Source organism: Octopus sinensis, linkage group LG1, assembly GCF_006345805.1.
Source record: "Octopus sinensis linkage group LG1, ASM634580v1, whole genome shotgun sequence".
NCBI classification, from domain to species: Eukaryota; Metazoa; Mollusca; class Cephalopoda; order Octopoda; family Octopodidae; genus Octopus; species Octopus sinensis.
The window spans coordinates 113,869,666-113,889,083 of NC_042997.1; the positions used below are offsets into that span (position 1 = coordinate 113,869,666).

The window sequence follows — 19,418 nt, forward strand, 5'->3', positions numbered from 1 at the left end:
TCAAGTTGCTGATAGCAGGGGGTTGCATGGCTTTCAAGCTTTTGGGTAAGGGGTCACGAGTGCAAAAACATGGGGAACCGCTAGTTTAGTGCAATGTTTCTCAATCATTTTTTACCTATGGACCCCTTCGATTCCCATTTTACTTTATCCCATCCCCTTGCCATTTGAGGTTTAAAAAATCCTGTTATATTTTTATAATTAAATATTAAGAATTCTATAAAAGAATTCTTAAAATTTTGTGTATTGCAGATATATAAACAATTTATTGCAGATAAATTTTAACAACAAGTGAAATCGAAATCAAATTCGATGACTGGCATCCATGCTAGTGGAGCGCTAAGAGCATCATCCAAGCGTGATCGTTGCCAGAGCAGCTAACTGGTTTTCATGCCAGTTGCATGTAAAAAGCACCATTTGAGCGTGATCGTTACCATCATCACCTTACTGGCACTTGTGCCGGTGGCATGTGAAAAACATCCCAGTGAGGTCGTTGCCAATGCCGCTTGACTGGCTCCTGTGCAGGTGGCACGTAAAAAACTCCATTTGAGCGTGGCTGTTGCTAGTACTGTCTGACTGGCACATAAAAGCACCCACTACACTATCGGAGATGTTGGCGTTAGGAAGGGCATCTAGCTGTAGAAACTCTGCCAGATCAGATTGGAGCCTGGTGCGGTCATCTGGTTCGCCAGTCCTTAGTCAAATTGTCCAACCCATGCCAGCATGGAAAGTGGACATTAAACGATGATGATGATGACATTTCAACAACAAAATCTTATATGGACTCGCAAGGGTCATATGGACCCTGCTTAAGAAATACTGGCTTAGTCAAATCAATCAACTTCAGCATCATCATCATTTAACATCCATTGTCCATGCTAGCATGGGTTAAATGGTTTGACCAGGCTGGCACACTAGAAGGCTGCACCAGACTCCATTTTCTATGGCTGGATGCCCTTCCTAATGCCAGCCACTCTGAGAGTGTAATGGGTGCTTTTACATGCCACCAGTCTCTGCCATATATGTGTGTATGTGTCCTTGGGTATCAAACTACACTCAAGCACACCTTCTGCTTGATAACTGGTGTTTGCTTGGTTTTACGTCACTGTAACTTTGTGGTTCAGCAAAAGACACTAACAGAATAAGTACAAGACTTTAAAAAAAAATAAACATAAGTACTAGGGACAATTTGTTCAACTAAAACCCTTCAAGGCAGTGCTCCAGCATGGCCACAGTCCAATGAGTGGAACAATTAAAAATATGCGAGTGCTTGTAAAATACTTCTGGTAACATTGCTTTTCTCTTTTACTTCCAGGTTTTGGAGGAAGACTTGGCTGTGTGAGTGATCTGGTAGATGGAAACTGAAAGAAACCTGTCATATATATACATGTGCGTGTGAGTTTTTTCTGTGTTTGTACCCCACTACTGATTGACAACCAGTGTTGGTGTGTTTATGCCCCTGCAACTTAGCATTTCGACAAAAGAGATCAATAGAATCAGTAACAGGCTTTTAAAAAAAAAAGACTAAGTACTAGGGTTGATTCATTCAAGTAAAATTCTCCAAGGTGGTGCCACAGTGTAATGACTGAAACAAGTAAAAGATAAAAGATTAGAGATTGGTAAGTTTAATGGCTGCTAATTTCTGTTCAAACTATTGCAAGTCAACACTTGCAGGAGAGACATGAGCAAGGAAGAGATTCCAACAGTCCAATATTCTTGGGAGGGAAGAACTGGGAAGAGTAAGTTGGTGCATAGTTGGATGGAATTCATACAGGCGGACTTTCTACAAGCAGATGCCCTTCCTGTTACGAGCCCGCCTCCTCGTCGCCGTCATCATCATTATCCGTCGTTTAACGTCTGCTTTCCACACTGGCATGGGTTGGACGGTGTGACTGAGGACTGGTGAGCCAGAAGGCTGCACCAGGCTCCAATCTGATCTGGCAAAGTTTCTACAGCTAGATGCCCTTCCTAATGCCAACCACTCTGAGAATGTAGTGGATGCTTTTATGTGCCACGAGAGCCAGTCAGGCAGTTCTGGCAATGACCACACACTCAAAAGGTGTTTTTTACGTGCCACCAGCACTGGCAACGACCATGCCTCAATAAATGAATTTATTAACATAATTCATTATTAAGCTGGTATTTGGAACATAAATTAACACAATTATTTTAAGCATTGAGCATTTAAACTGGCTTGATCTAATGCAAAATATTCTACCTGTTATACATTCAAACTGACTAGATTCGGCTTCGCACACCTGTCCCACAGAGTCATGTTAAAACTAAATCACATCATTGAAATTTCAAAGCTATGAGATAATGCATGATTACATTATTTACATTTGACAGATATTTGTCCTCATCTTGTTTGTTGTTAACACATTTTGGCTGATATACCCTCCAGCCTTCATCAGGTGTCTTGGGGAAATTTCGAACCTTGATTCTCATTCCTAAGGTATTTTTTGATATTAACACCAACAGATACAGCAACACCACCGCTACCAACAGAACCAACAATTTTTCGCCCTGCTGCTGAAGTGGACCCGACAGCCATCCCCTTTCCGGATCAGGACAGCTCGGATTGTGTGAGCACTGATACCGAGAGAAGTGAATGGCACACAGTGCCTCCGAAGAAGAAGAGGAGGAAGAAGCAAAAAGACAACACAAGTACAAACATTACAGATTTTATAATACCTACACACAACACACCACCAGCACACATTCTCACCATTAAAATAAACGAAAAGATATACAATGACATAAAAGAGAAATTCCCTAACAATGTTGGATCGCTAGGGAGAAGTTTCTCAAAAAAACTTTATAAAAACATAGTGGAAACACCCGTGCAAAAGCACAAGGGAGCCACCCCCACCACCACCAACAACAACAGTAAGTAGAGCCTTTTTCTCCTTTTTTTTGTCACCTTTTGAAACATGGCAAAACTTAGAATCGGTTGCTTGAATGTGAGAGGCTTCGGGTCACCTGTTAAACGACCTGAGGTTTCACAGTGTGGATGTAGCAGCCATTAGTGAAACCAGGATCTCCGACCCGCAGGAACTCGCAGCCCTTTTCGGCGGATACGAGATCTTTCTATCTCCGTGTCGGCCAGGAGCGGGCGGTGGTGGTACTGCAGTGTTGTTTCGGAAGGGCCTGGACTTGAAAATAAGGACAGTCTTCCTGGATCCAGAAGGTAAATTGGTGGTCCTCAACGTAGATGGTAGTGATGGCGGTGCTTTCAGACTGCTGGCTGCCTACGCTCCGACAGGAGCAGGGCAGTCGGATTATTTCAAACGTCTGGAAGTTTTCCTGGGAACGTCACGCACTCTAGTGCTAGTTGGGGATTGGAACGCTGTCTTAGACAAACATTTCGATCGGTTGGGCAGGGGAGCATCTGATAGGAGAGGGGGGTGCAAGAGCCTCGCCAACCTACTCGGGCGCTTTCAGGTGTCCGACAGGTTTCGACTAGACAAACCGAATGTGCCAATGTGGACTTGGACCAATCGCATCGGGTGTCTCGATCGTACTTAGAGTGTTTTGTAGGCCAGCGGATAAGGACAGCATAGGGTGTCCACAATTCCTCCTAATCGACTATACGGACCGCAAATTCGTGATCCATACGGTCGACTTAGGCTACATAGACAGGGACCCGGCTACTGGAAGCTGAACGTGTCGTTAACGGAGTGCAAAGCCTACAGAGACCGGATTAGTTTATTAGTTAAACGGGCGCTCATGGGGGCAATCATCAACAACTGGTGGTTTGCCCTCAAGAGAGCAATTAGAGCAGAGTCGATTAGGTTTAGTAAGGCTCTAGCTGTAGAACGTAGGAAAACGGAGCAGGATTTAGTTAGAAAACTAGACGAGGCTCTTGAGACAGGCATCGCAACCGACATGTTGGCAGCTAGGTTGGCCCTCAACCAACACTTTGACGCCAAACACAAAGGCTGTGTTGTCAGAGCTAAGGCGCGTTCGCTAAGCGGGGAGGGGACTAAGGCCGCTCGATGAGCCCACGTGGCGGAGGCGAAGCGGGGCAACAAAGCGACCATTCGGTCTTTGGTGGACCAGAACGGGTACAAGGTTTCCAAGCCGAAGCAGATGTGTGCGGTGTTTCAGCGGCACTTTGCTCAACTGTTTGGGAAGAATGGTGGGACGGACGACGGTACAAACTTCGGTGTGTACCTGGATGGCCTACCGCAACTCTCAGACGGCGAGGCAGAGTGCTACGAAAGGCCGATATCTGCCTGGGGAATGGAGGAAGCGATGAAAAGCTGCACAAGAGGTAGATCGCCGGGTTTGGATGGTCTGCCCTACGAGCTTTACATTTCAATGCCAGACTTGTTTGCAGGCCTCTTGGCAAACGTCTACTGCAACTGGCAGCAAAACGGGAGAATTCCTGCTTTTGTTGAGGAGTGGTGGCTTTGCTGAGAAAGGACCCAAACAAGGGGGACATCATAGGCAACTTTCGGCCCATCACTCTGCTCAATGCAGAGCTGAAGATTTTGGCCAAGGTGTTAGCCAAGAGATTGGCGCTTGTTGTGGACAAGCTGGTAGGCAAGGCGCAGACATGCACCGTGCCGACCAGATCGATACATGATAATCTCAATCTCATGCGCTACACCATAGAGAGGGTGGGTAACGACGCTGGCGCGGGTGGGGCTTCGATCAATTTAGATCAGAGTAAAGCCTTCGATAGGGTCGACCATCGATACCTGGCAGCCGAATTCGGTCTTCTGCGGGTGGATCGCTGCTTTATACAGCAACATCTGCTCAGTAATATGGGTGAACGGTCACCTTTCAGAGCCGTTTGACATCTCGCGTTCAGTCTGCCAAGGATGCCTTTTCTCCTTCCTCTTGTACGTATTGACTCTCGAGCCATTACTGTGCAAGTTGGAGGCTTTGAGGGGTATCCCGCGCTATCTAGGAGGTTGGAAACAGCGTGTCTGCCTATGCCGACGACGTCACCATGATGGTGTCGAACCACAGGCACATTGACCTGATTTGCGAGACGCTAAACGAATACGAAGTGGTGACAGGAGCAAAAATTAACGTGGAAAAGTCCGTGGGCTTGCAACAAGGCACCTGGAGAGGCAAATCCAACAGCGTCGTAGAGCGCTGGACAGACGGACCTGTTAAATTGCTCGGGGTCTGGTTCAGTCCAGACCTCCAGGTGGATAAAAACTGGGAAGAGGTGACGAGCAGAGTGGCCAATCTCACCCAGAAATGGACCGAGAGGAAGCTGTCTCTGAAAGGTCGAGCAGAGGTGGAGGAATGCATACATCACATCCGTCATCTATTACCGCTTGACCGTCGTCCCTTGTCCCGACCGCTGGTTGGCCAAGCTGGTACGCCTGCTCTTCGACTTTTTGTGGAAGGGTCAGGTGCCACTGTTCAGGCGATCCATCTGCTGTCAACAACCGCTGAACGGAGGCCTTGGCATGCCGTGGTTACTGATGCACAGACATGCACTCAGGCTACAACATCTCAAGCGTTTCCTAGACGGTGAACAGGTGTGGTCGTCCTTTGTCAGACACGACCTTCCGCAGCTCATCTCTTTGACAGAGCTGCAGACCTGGATCAAACGTAGACCGAGAAAGGGCGCTTGGCACCTCGAGTGCCATCAAGCTCTCTCCGCCCTCTGCCAAGCAGGCAATGCGATCAGTTTTAGTTCCACTCTAGCTTTCTATAGAGTGTTAGTGGAGGAAAAATGCGATGACGTTCACGGGGAAACTATAGGCGTTGATGATAACGAACTGAGCAGTCTGTTTGGGAGAACTTTCGGGCCGGGGCCAATGGATAATTTCCAAAGGTCCCTCGCCTGGCAGTGCTACTGAGGAGCTCTGCCTGTTCGAGATAAACTCTACCGGCATGGAAGTGCCGGACCTGCCCGAGGTGTTGCCAGGACGACGAAACCGTTCTGCATGCACTCGTCCAGTGCCCAAGTATTGCTGAACTATGGGTTTATGTCGAACAGCTACTGTCACATGTAGGACGGATCCGGCTATCAGCTGAATCCATAGTGAAGATTGCCCCGCCGACCTCCTTTAACAAGGAGGGCAAGACCGTTTTCCTGTGCCTAGTGGCTGTGGCAAAAGTGGTTGTATGGTGGAGCCGTTTGAAAGGGCTAAAGTCAGACACTTTCCTCTTTGGTCAAGGCCTCATCAACTTTTTCAAGTTTCACTTGTAAAGGAAGATGAGGTTAGAGAGGAGAGTGCTGTCTGATAGCAAGTTTTCTGAAAGGTGAGTGAATTGTGCAAGAATGGCCAGTATAAATGGACCAATTCTGAGGTTTCGCCTGTAATTGAAAAAGGTATTATAAAAGAAGGGGCTCTCTACCCCTTTGACCAGGCTCCCGTGGCTTTTATGGGTTTCTCCACGTGAGACCTTTTCTTTTTTCGAAGTGTCTCCTCTATTGGGAGTTTTTCGTTGTTAAAATTTTTGATTGTTAAACTGCTGTTTACTGGGGGTTTTTTTTCACAAACGGACAAAACCTTTTGTAACCTTTCGTCCTGTTTTGTTCCTTTGTTTTCCAATCATATTTGTCAGCCCTTGTGGCCAATAAAAGAATTAATTATTATTATTATTATTCAGGTCACTGCCTGGAATCAAACTCAGAATCTTGGGGTTAGTAGCCTACGCTCTTAACCACTACGCCATAATAATGTAATTAATGTACATAATTCCCCAACTTTTAAATATAGAAATGCATGATTAATTCAAAACAAAGTGAATAAATAAAGATTACATGAGAAAGCCACTGATGTTAGGAAGGCCATCTAGCCATAGAAACCACGTCACAACGGACAATTGGAGTCTGGACAGCTCCCTGCTAACCAACTCCATATCAAACCATCCAACCCCTGCCAGCATGGAAAGCAGACATTAAGCAATGATGATGATTTGACAGAGCAATCTAAATACAAAGCATTTGTATCATAGAACCAGGGGTGGATTCACACAGATTAGTATGAAAAGGGTCAAACTTTGTTTAGTTCGTTTCCTCTCTTGCTGTGAGTATTTGATGTTGGTTTAGTCTAAAGTTTCAGTACAAGGGAAGTCAGCATTTTTTAAATTAATTTTTGTCAATATTTCTACCCATGCCCTACCCTAGAAACTTTGCAGCCTGACAGTATCAAGGTTTCTATTTTTAACCATCAAAGAAACAAACCATTCCAATGCAGAAGGGATGGGAGGAAGCTCTCCATAGCTTAATCGACCAGTTAAAAAAAAGCAGCCAATTCTATCTCAAACAGTATAATTAATTGTCTTCAGAAAAAAAAATCTGGGGTACATAATGCATGAAAATATATGGAAAAGTCATTGCTGAATGTCTTTAATGAAAAGTTTGTTCAATCAGAACTGACCTGGGGCTAAACAACTTTTTTTTTTCTTTACTACCCACAAGGGGCTAAACACAGAGGGGACAAACAAGGACAGACAAATGCATTAAGTCGATTACATCGATCCCAGTGCGTAACTGGTACTTAATTCATCGACCCCGAAAGGATGAAAGGCAAAATTGACCTCAGCGGAATTTGAACTAATTTTGTATGTGAAATCATGGTTCAACCCTTTTGCATTCAGATTTCTCAGTCACGTGTAGAGAATATTTATTGTCATGGTTTTGAATTAAATACGCATCATCCCATAGCTTTGAGAGTTCAATAACATTATTGCTGCATTCATAGAATAACATTGTAGGATAGGTGTGAGAGATCAGATGTGGTTGGTTTGAACATAAAACAGATAAAATATTCATGTTACGCATGGCTAGTTCAAATGTGAAGATTTAAATTCACGTTCAGAATAAAACCTTTTATAAAAACTTGTCTAACTTTTCTAGATTTATTTCTTTACATCCATTCTAACTTTTTCAAGTCAACAATAGGTGAGAGAGTGTTCGCAAATCTTCATATTTGCATAGTGTTGGTGCAGTTATTTTTACCTTCCTGAATGCTCATTCTGATCATAATCAGCTACTGAGAGTGGTACATCTTATCTAACAAGCAGACTGAGGTGGTCTTGCCTAGAGATAACACTATGGTCATAATGTTTCAACTCAACATCATCTAATTATAAAGCACCATTCGAGCGTGGTCATTGCCAGTGCCGCCTGACTGGCGTCCGTGCTGGTGGCACATAAAATCACCATTCAAACATGGTTGATGCTAGTACTGCCTGATTGGCATGTAAAAAGCACCCACTACACTCTTGGAGTGGTTGGCATTGGAAGGGCATCCAGCTGTAGAAACCTTCTCAGATCAGATTGGAGCTTGGTACAACTTTCTGGGTTGCCAGTCCTTAGTCAAAACGTCCAATCCATGCCAGACGATGATGATATCAAACACTATAACCAGTCTCTGTACCCCATTTTCAATAAGAAAATCTACATCACAAGCGTGGCTGTATAGTTAAGTAAGTCGTTTTCCAACACTGGTTTCAGGCTTAGTCCTACTGTATTGCAATGTGCACAAATGCCTACTATAACCGCAGGGTGATCAAAGCCCCCCCACACACACGAGTGTCCACCCTTATTCTAACATTATATAATTGTTCTAAGTAAGCATCACCATCAAACAGTGTCATTTGTTTCCAGTCTTACAGGAAAACATGCCTGGTGGAGGGGGAATATTAACTTGCTTGGAAACAGGTGAGAGTTAGCAACAGGAAAGGCATCTGGCTGTAAAAAATATGCCACAACAGATAGCATCTGATCCATGCAAGCATAGAAAAGTAGATGTTAAAATGATGAATTACACAAAAGGATCGCATGTATCAGCAAAATGAATGCAGGTATATATCAAACAAAAAATAACATTGTTCATTTGAAATAAGAACAACATAAGTAATAAAATCATCTCTAAAATAGGTGTTTAGATTACATGTACATTTTTTTTTTTACTACATCCTAAAAAGTTTTTCAAAAAGCACCCATGCTGGTGCTACGTAATGAACACCTGTGCCAGCGCCATGCAAGAGGAAACCGTGCCGGCACCACGCAAGAGGAAACCGTGCCGGTGTCACATAAAAAGCACCCAGTACACTCTGTAAAGTGGTTGGTGTTAGGAAGAGCACCTAGCGATAGGAACCAAACCAAAACAGACAATTGGAGCATAATGCAGCTCTCTGGCTTGCCAGCACCTGTCAAGCCATCCAACCCATGCCAGCTTGGAAGACAAATGTTGAATAATGATAATTTAAAAACTACTTATTTCCACCATTTTACATTAATTTTTGCAAGCGACTACAGCTGAACAAGTCTTCCCACTTTAGCCTTGCACCACCTACTGCTGCTGTCTTTTGTGATTTCTTTGATGAGGTTCAATGTTCTAAGATTATGCCTCACTTTTTCTTCCTCAAACTCCTGCTGGAATGCTGAATATTTCTTCACCAAACTCATCCCCAATATGCATCACATATCTATACTTGTAGTCTTATTTTGCACTTAACCCTTTCGTTACCAAACCGCCCAAAGCCGCCCGAAAAAAATTTTGGTTAATGTGACCAAACCACCCGAATTTACCTATTCATATTTAAATGAGAATATCAGAGCAAATCTCTTTAGTACATTCGTAAAAACACGTGATTATGCTTCGTAAACAGTTCATCTACAGTTTTGTACAAAGATCGACGTGTAATTTTAATTCCCTGAATTTTGGGAGATTTTTTTCCACATTTTTTTCGGCATCGATTTTTCTTCAACTTTGAAAATAGATAGGAGTTTCATGTTCTCAAGCATTGATTCCGAATTGGAAAATTTGTGAAACAAATACTGGGTACTGTTGTGGATTTAGTTTTTATACAGGGAAACTAATGTTAGTCAGCATGTCTTAGGGTATGATGTGGTCTGGAAGTTATTGTTTGAAGCGATCAATGTGGAAACAAACTTACGCAGAAAGTAAACAAACACAAAATGGGGGTTCAAATTTCGGAAAATTTGTGAAGCAAATACTGGGTACTGCGTGGATTTAGTTTTTATACAGGGAAAAATAATGTTAGTCAGCATGGCCTAGGGAACGATGTGGTCTGGAATTTATCACTTCCATACCATAACCAGGGCCGTATATTATTTTTTGACCGATTTCTTTAGTTCGGTCAAACTTACGGTGGATTCCAATTTTTCAGTTTATTCCACCTTTATAGTACACCTGTTGTGCATTAAATTCAACTGATGATATAGTGATGTGCACAATTCTTTATCAAAATTTTGTTGCATACCCATTTGAATATTAGCTCATGATTCATTTTCTATGGTTATGTTTAAACAAAATTTTAATATTTTTACCTTTTGCTCAATTTACCTGTAATTAAAGTCACTTTGAGACAAAAGTTATGCAATAGAATTGATTAAGAACCCTTTCTTTAATTATGTTCCAAATATCACATTAATTATGTTGATAAGTAAAAAAGTTACAGTTATTTAATGAACAAGCCTAGATTCATGATTATTTTAGAATTTAATTGAAACTCATGAGGGGTGTATTTTGGTCAGAAATATAGTAAAGAAAGGGTTAATACCCAATTCCTCTTAACCCCTTAGTGTTTAAACCAGCCATACATAGCCCAAACATTGTACCTGTTTTATGTTGAAACTGGCGAGATCTAGCCTCTCAAACCTACCCTACAATGCCGTTCTAAAAATGAACATTCATCATCATCATCGTTTAATATCCGCTTTCCATGCTAGCATGGGTTGGACGATTTTGACTGAGGGCTGGCGAACCAGATGGCTGCACCAGGCTCCAATCTTGATCTAGCAGAGTTTCTACAGCTGGATGCCCTTCCTAACGCCAACCAATCCGCGAGTTTAGTGGGTGCTTTTACGTGCCAAAATTTCAAAGCTACAAGATAAAGCAGGATTAATTCCAAACAATGTGAATAAAGAACCATTATATTTGACAGAGTAATCTAAATGCTACAAGATTAAACAGTTCTTTCCCTTTCAGCTCACCTGTGCACTGTGGTTTATGTATGCTAACATTACATATCTAGTGGAACCTGTTTGCCTTATTTGAACGAGACAACTGGGTACAACTGTTCGGAAGCTGATGATTTGTCATGGCTGATTGGGCATTTAGCCTGTTTAGGTGATAGTACCTTTTGGTGATGAAGGTAAGCACATGCATAGAAATATACACATACCTTGTGATAGTCTTTCAGAATATAATAAAGTTGACTTGTGTTCAAGTCAATATTTATTTACATACATAATACACTATATTCATCTCTTTTTCTCTGTCTCCCTACCAGGTATTCAGTTCTACTGCATGGCACCTTAGGCAAGTGTCTTCTACTATAGCTCTGAGCAGACCAAACCCTTATAAATGGATTTGATTGAAAGAAAGTGAATGAAGCCCATCTTACATGTGTGTTTGTCTCCCTGTGCTGACATCATATGATGGCTGTCAGCAAGTGTCACCATCACACAAGCTGTGTCATTCGTTTCCAGCCTTCTGTGGAAACATGTTCTGCCAAGAGGAAGTATAATCTCACTCAGAAATAGGTGAGGCATGACGACAGGAAAGGCATCCGACCAAAGAAAATTTGCTTCAACAAATTCCGTCTCACACATGCAAGCATGGAAAACAAACAAAATTACGATTCCATTACCATTTGGTGTACTATGGTGCAGATTTAAAAAAAACTGCTTGTGAACAGTTTACACAGTACTATGTCCATGTAGCTACCTGGAATTAATAAAGCTTTCTGATTCAATATAACTTTTTTAAAAATTAATAAAACTAAGTATTTTCAAACCCCTGTTTGACGTTCTCAAAATGCACTTTTGTTGTTTTTATGTAATATATATATATATGAAACAACACTGATTAGGCTCCATTTCACATCTTTTTCTAAGACAATGTTAACAAAAATTATTAAAATGAAAGAAAAAATAAAACACATACCTGCAAGTACTCGTCCTTCACCAGAGACCTACAAAAAAATTTTTTATAATTTTTTTTTTAATGTAAGTCTTAGATACAATATATAAATAACTAATAATTACATACTTGGAACAAACATGTCTTAATGACTTGAGCCTTTTTTAAAAAATTGAGATGAAAAGAAAAATCTTTAAAAATTTATATTGATAGGATTAGCGAAAATTTCTGGTTAATTTAAATGTTTCCAAACTTTTATAAAGTGTCAGTTAACAGAAAGTTGTTATTCTAACCGCTCGATTTTTAACTAATATATTAAAAAGATTAATATTTATCTTGTCTTCAGTAAAGCTAATGTATCATCTAGCTGTGGCGTGAAGATACAATTGGCGTAATTATTTGAAAATCGAACATAAAAATAAGCATCAATGCCTGTAATAATATTTAAACAGTGAAAGGGATCAAAATTATGGATTGAAAAAGTTATTCACTACTTCCTAATCTCTTGTGCACACAAAGCAGATACAATATATTTCAAGAATTTATGATGAATTTTTAACTTATCATCTATTTGCTAATTCCTAAAGCAGTTTCAGAAAATGAAACCTAATACAGAAATAAATGGTATAATACAAGCAAAGAATCAATGACAGTTGAGCAGTGGAGCGGCATGTCAATATTATGAATTAAATATAAAGAAATACAACTATAAAATATATTTTGTTATCAGGTTTTAATTTTTAACATTACAAATTTGAGTGCCTTTTTCTTTTCCAAGAATGACATTAGAGTAATTTATATTTGATACAAGAAATATATAAAAGAAATTTATTAAATTATTAAATTCTTACTAAATTAACGAGTAAAACAAAAAGGAAGACATGTCGTCAAATATGTAATTTAATAAGTTAATGTAATAATCAAAAGACATTCAAATATTCATTGCATTAGATGTGTAAAATGGCATTTTTAGGATACTGAGAGCGAGAAAATTCATATTATATAAATGGTCCACAATTTATTAGGGATTTTCATTGACATAAAAATGGCTAAACATTCGAAATAAATAATAAAAGTATCTAAAATTAAAAGGAAAATAACGTTCTATGCCAGGCGATCTTTAAAACATGATGAAGCAAACGATATATATATATATATGTATGTATGTATATGATTGTCACTCATGATGAGGCGAATGCTGAGGCTACTGTTGTAAAATAGACAATGACATGATTGCTTAATGGGAGACAGAAAATTTCACTAGGTCAGACACATTTAAGTCCACCACCAAAACCCCTATTTTTTTTTTGAAGAGCACTTCAGTTAATGCAGCAGGGGAAAGAAGTAAAACAAGATAGGAGAAAAGGGGGTCGGAGTACAATAGAGATTTCTCAACAAAGCGCGCACACAAATTTGATTGGATTTGACAAAACATGCATAAATGCCGGTATACGCTTTGTATAGGATTTACGAATATAAATAACAAGATGTATTTAATAGCGTGTGTAAACATATACACTCGTTTAATATATACATATTCTATTTTAATATAAATATACCGGCTGAAATAGATTCGAGTGTGATGAGGGCTGAGAGTGGTAGTAGCAGCAGCTGTCGGTCCGGTATGAATGAGCCATAGAGAATAATGTAGCGAGTATGAGCACACGCCAAGCTCACGTCATTCATTCATTTAGTCGAAGCTACAGACAAAAACCAACAAGCCATAAACCAATATATATAACTATTCATCATAAATAAGGAATTAAATAAAAGGTTAAACTACATTTAGAAAGAAAAACGAGATAAATTAGAATGAACTCTTAAAGAAACAAACCGTTAACAGTAGAGGCTATACTGAGCTAGGCATAGGCGGTTCATATTGGCGAGATACAACCTATTTTTATATACAAATAAGCAAAAATAAAACAAGGAAATTCAAAATAGCAAAAGTCAATACAGAAGACGTTTTGACAGCCATTACATCGTGCAACACAACCTGACAGCGAAGACCATTTTTCCTACATGTGGCTTGTCAACTTACTTTAAATCTGTAAATTGGCCGTGTAGCATTAGAGTACCCGGCTAGCATTATTGCTATCTTTTCCATAGATCCATGAAGATTTGTACCCTCTCTGTACATTTGTACAGAGACATCTAGAAGATAAAGGCGAGAGTTCATTGTAGCGGACGGAGGCCGATATATAAGATATATGCCACAGCTACCCGCGCTCTAAAACGGTGACAAACAACAAACGTCTCTCGTGCAAACAATTCCGTTGAATCGGTTTCGCTTTTCGTAAACACATCGATTTCAACTACAAAAATTTCTTCGTAATCAGACACTATATATATATTTATATATGTGTAGTTTCTTTTAAATAAATATAGTATTTGAAATACAATATGAAGCTTAGTTTAAAAAGTCTCTTAGTATAACTATTAAAACAACTAGAAAAAAGGAAGGGACCCAATATACACCTAATGTTAATTTGTTAATGTTCTCAACTTTTGTTTATTCAATTCTAATTTTTTCTTGCATTCCTTGTATCGAACAAACTGCAAGAAGCTGAGGAGTCTTTATAACTACCTTGAATAAATATTTCCAATTAACGATTGTCTATAGCATTTATACTACAAGGGGTTGTATGAATTCAATAATTGCCTTGAAAACCCTCGTATAAAATATTTAAACTGACGGTTTTCCGCTCGCTCTATTTTTTTTTTTTTTTTTTTTGAAGATTGGAACGTTTAGAAAAACCCAGTAAATTTTCGTTCTGTCCCTTCCTAGTAAGATTTTATATTCTCCTAGCAAATGATCCAGCAATATTGATCTGAGAAATGACCAGAGCCGTTGTTAGTGTGATAAAAGAAATCGGCTTTAGATAGCTCTTGATTTTAGCATGAACACGGAAACAGTAATAATGTCATTACACAGGAATATTATAGTCGAGTTTAAAAAGGAGAATCTTTATACACACATACCCACGCATATTTGTGCGTCTAAGTCATATACTTACATAATCTTTCATTCGCCGATTTGGTTGCAAGAGTGACTACAATTTTTGTCGAGGTACTTATCAAACAATTTGGCAAGTATTTGAATTCTCGAAAATCGAATTACTCTCATAGCAACCGCAGCCAATAAAAGATTATATAATGAATTCTTCTCTTTATGCCATTTGTTAAGCCAGATACACACACTCTCACATACAAGAGGGTGAGGTAGAAAGTAAAGCATTTCTATTTGCATTACTCACCTATGTATGTATGTGCATGTGCACATACATGAATGCAGACATCTATACATACGGAAGACACATATACGCACATGTGAAATACATACACACACACATGCATACATCAATCACTTGAAATAACCACAAGGCCCAAGAACTCTCTTTATTAAAGAAGAGAGCCTCGCCACTTCGTTTTAGTACTTAACTTAAATTCTACAAACTGGAGGAGGGGGATACTCGAATGTATCCTTACATACACACGCACACACGCACGCACGCACGCACGCACATACATGCATGCATGCATGCATGCATGCATGCATGCATACATGCATACATGCATACATACATACATACATACATATGTGTATATACTGAATGTGAACTTTTGAGTCAGTGTTTTACAACCAGATACCTTTCTTGATGCCAGTTCTTTTAGTTTCTTCTTACAACAAACAGTGATACGATGTATCCAGCGCTGGATAAACCGTTAAGCAAAATAAGCACATGCTTAGGGCATCAAGGGAAGCGGCGGGAAGGAACCACAGAAATGGTAAATGCAATACAAAATAAATCACTTCAAACTTACAAAAATGATATTTGAAATGGTTTACTTGATCGGAAATATAATTTTGAAGTGATCATGGTGTCATAGCAAGGATCTGATCAAAGACTTTGCAATTAAAAATAGTAGAAAGCTGAAATATAAATGAAGTGGAAGTATACGAAAATAAACACTGTTTCCCATCTTACTGTTAGTTTTGTTCCATTTTGAAAAATAAAAATTTATTCTATGGTTTATTATTACTGTTTCTCTTTACTCTTTTACTTGTTTCAGTCACTTGACTGCGGCCATGCTGGAGCACCGCCTTTAGTCGAGCAAATCGACCCCAGGACTTATTCTTTGTAAGCCTAGTACTTATTCTATCGGTCTCTTTTGCCAAACCGCTAAGTTACGGGGACGTAAACACACCAGCATCGGTTGTCAAGCGATGTTGGGGGGACAAACACAGTCACACACATATATATATATATATATATATATATATATATATATATATACGACGGGCTTCTTTCAGTTTCTGTCTACCAAATCCACTCACAAGGCTTTGGTCGGCCCGAGGCTATAGTAAAAGACACTTGCCCAAGGTGCCACGCAATGGAATTGAACCCAGAACCATGCGGTTTGTAAGCAAGCTACTTATCACACAGTCACTCCTGCGCCTATTGTCTATATTTTGAATTTTAAGTGCTTAAGGCTTCTATGAATTTTAATTCAGCTCTTGATCTATCTAATTAAAAATCTGAGATACAGAGTTACAAAGATATGCTTAATAAACATGTATTTTCCTTCTGTGCAAAGAGACTTATTGTTAAACCAGAGGAAATTTACATCAGGAAGAACCTGCTTACATAAGAAGTGAAAAGGCACAGCACCCATGACTTCAGGAAACATTTTTTTCAATCTCAGAATCGTCAAAGCATGGAATAAACTACTCTTGTCAGTTTTTATGACACTATAATCTTCAAACATTCCATAATTCCTGAAATGCACCTACACAACTCCCAATGAGCCCATTCCTCTTTGAGACTCTTTTAATGTTTACTTTTCTGCATTTTTGCATTTTATTCTATGTACTGTGTATGTACTTCTAGGTTTCACTGCTGTCTTTCTTTACTTGACTTATATGTCTGCTTTCCATCTCTTTTTAAAATTTTTTCCCCAGGAGTTGTATTGCACCTGAGTATTGTATACAATAAGCTCATTATGAGACAAGGCTAATCAGTCCACTTTATGGTCCCAGTAGACAAAATAAAAAAGCAATTAATGCCTTTTCTGGATTCTCTAATTTTTTTTAACTGATGAGAGAATTGACAGTGGGGTACTGAAAAGTTCCTGGCTTTAAGGGTATTGTGAAAGGCCTGGTTGGAGGCCCAACCTTCTGAGTTATTTTATAGGACTTAGAAAAATTGAAGGACTGCTGCAATAAGTGTGTGAATCAGAGAGGGGAATATGTTGAATAAAATCATGATTAATTGATGCTCTGGTATTTTCTTTTACCCAATGCCTTACAGTGATACTGTTTCTGAAAAATGTAAACAAAATCAAGGTAGACCTGATAACATATATATTTCTACAAAGTTAGCCATGTACATTAATTAGATGGAGAATTAACATAGCATATACAAGATTAAATTTTTGCATAGAATTACAAATACATATAATGTGGAATATTAATGTATAATGTCATAGTGCACTTGAGCATTGTATACAATAAGCTCATTATCATTAATATCATTATTTATCTGCTGGATAGCAAGTCACATCTTGCAAGCTTAGGTATCAAACATCTTTAAGATTCTTGCTGTCCTTAATAAACAGACTTTCTGTATCACAGAGAAGGCTGTCTCAGCCAAGATATCCCTCGAATTTTTCACCATTTCTGTTTACGGTACCCAACATACCCATGACTAGTGATACTGCCAAGACAAGAGTTAATAAGTGCTGAAGATAGGCGGTAGGGGCAGTCCGCCCCAGGCGGCACTTTTCATCCTGTTGTTGGCTCTTGCTGTAGGCAATATGTGTTTCTTGTGGGGTCTGGGGTTGGCACACACTCTAGCTACACTAGTGCTTGTCCTACTTCATTTATTCCTCTCTATGTATAGCCGAGCAACATCTTGGGGATGGAATACCCTTATAAGCAATTTTCTGGTCTTTCTGTTTTTAGGTCATCCTTCATCCATTTGACTATATCATTTCCATACCTTATATGCTTCTAAATGTATATAAGTTTAATTTGATCCACTTTAGAAAAGAGGAGACTCTGAAATTACCATATGCTCTTCCCTCAGGTAACTCCCTAATGTAATCCAACAACACTAGAGGCCTTGGAGTAATTGCTGATAACAGTCTAAGCTGGAGTTCCCACATAAACAGCAAGGTTGACTTGGTCTGCAAGATGTGCTCCTGGATTCTGAGAACTTTCTTACTCTACTTTTGTCCAACCCCACCTTCAATACTGTTGCCTACTATGGTCTCCCCACACAAAGCAACTCATTATGAAAGTGGAAGCACTCCAGAGGTCAATAACAAGAAAGATAAACTGCATGACAGACATTGACTCTTGGGGTCGACTAAAAAAACTCCATCTCTAATCTCTCCAACACCACTGTAAACACTGCATCATTTGTGTGATGTAACTGGTACTTAATTTATCGACCCTGAAAGAATGAAAGGCAAAGTCGACCTCGGCGGAATTTGAACTCATATCGTAATGGCAGACAAAATACAGCTACGCATTTCGCCTGGCATACTAATGTTTCTGCCAGCTCGCTGCCTTGTCATTTGCTTCAAGTATACCATGATACTAGTATCCTTCACCTTTGTTGATCTCCTTAATTTCCTCGTCTGTTGGTAATTTTATTCCTTCACTATTTTCATACCTTCTTCTTTTCATTAGCAAGATACGTCATTCACTCGCCCCAAACTCTATGTTGATGTCACTACTAAAGACGTGAACTGTATTCACTAGAGTATCAAATTCCTTGTTATCCTTGGCATATAATTTCACTTTGTCCATGAATAACAAATGGTTTGTTCCTTCTCTTCCTTTTTCTGGGTCATATCCTGCTTTTACATCTCTAAACACTGATGTTAATGGGGATGACTGCCAACACAAATAACAATGGGGGAAGACTGTCACTTGAAAGTCCCCCCCCCACTTAATTTGGTGGACATTACAAAGATGTTCCCCTTTTGCAGTTAAGCTTGTATTCCAGTGCTTCATTGAGCTGCAGATAAAAGTTCTCGTGCTTTCAGCAACTTTAAACACGTCCAAGCACTTCCTTGTGTAACTGTGAGGTCCCACTATCAACATCATCATCACTATCATCATCATTATTATCATTACCACCACCACCACCATTATTATTATTATTATTGAATGAAAGAGCAGTGTATGCCATCAAAATGACACTGGAGTAAAATATATGAAGCCCAGTATACCCATCATGACTACCTGTCTGATAAGAGTACACTAAGCACATGCATTACAACCATATGTGCGCAACATGGTGATCTCATATCAAGATTAACAGCGCATGACCTTGCAGGTGGAGTCCAGTTAGAATTTTCTTCTGGTCGAGTAGCCCATCCCACTCAAAAGGTCCCTGAATAAGGTTTGTTTAAGGATGATGAACGAAACACCCATGCTTCTAAGGGTGAATTATCCAAACCCCAAGGAATTCCTCTCAACACATGGCTATGATGCTCCCCACTACTTCTGCCCATGACCAGAGATGCACATAT

At 39.6% G+C, this 19,418-nt stretch overlaps 1 protein-coding gene across 1 annotated transcript in view; it reads right to left on the bottom strand.

Annotated features, from left to right (window-relative positions):
- LOC115215048 overlaps window positions 1–14,120 on the bottom strand; it is a 28,721-nt gene extending 14,601 nt beyond the window's left edge. Inside the window, exons 1-2 of the mRNA XM_029784189.2 lie at window positions 13,915–14,120; window positions 11,898–11,925 (exon numbers count right to left, since the gene is read on the bottom strand). Coding sequence (XP_029640049.1) covers window positions 11,898–11,925; window positions 13,915–14,052 — 166 coding nt within the window. The 5' untranslated portion in view covers window positions 14,053–14,120. The remainder of the gene's footprint in view (window positions 1–11,897; window positions 11,926–13,914) is intronic.
- Window positions 14,121–19,418: the final 5,298 nt, after the last annotated feature.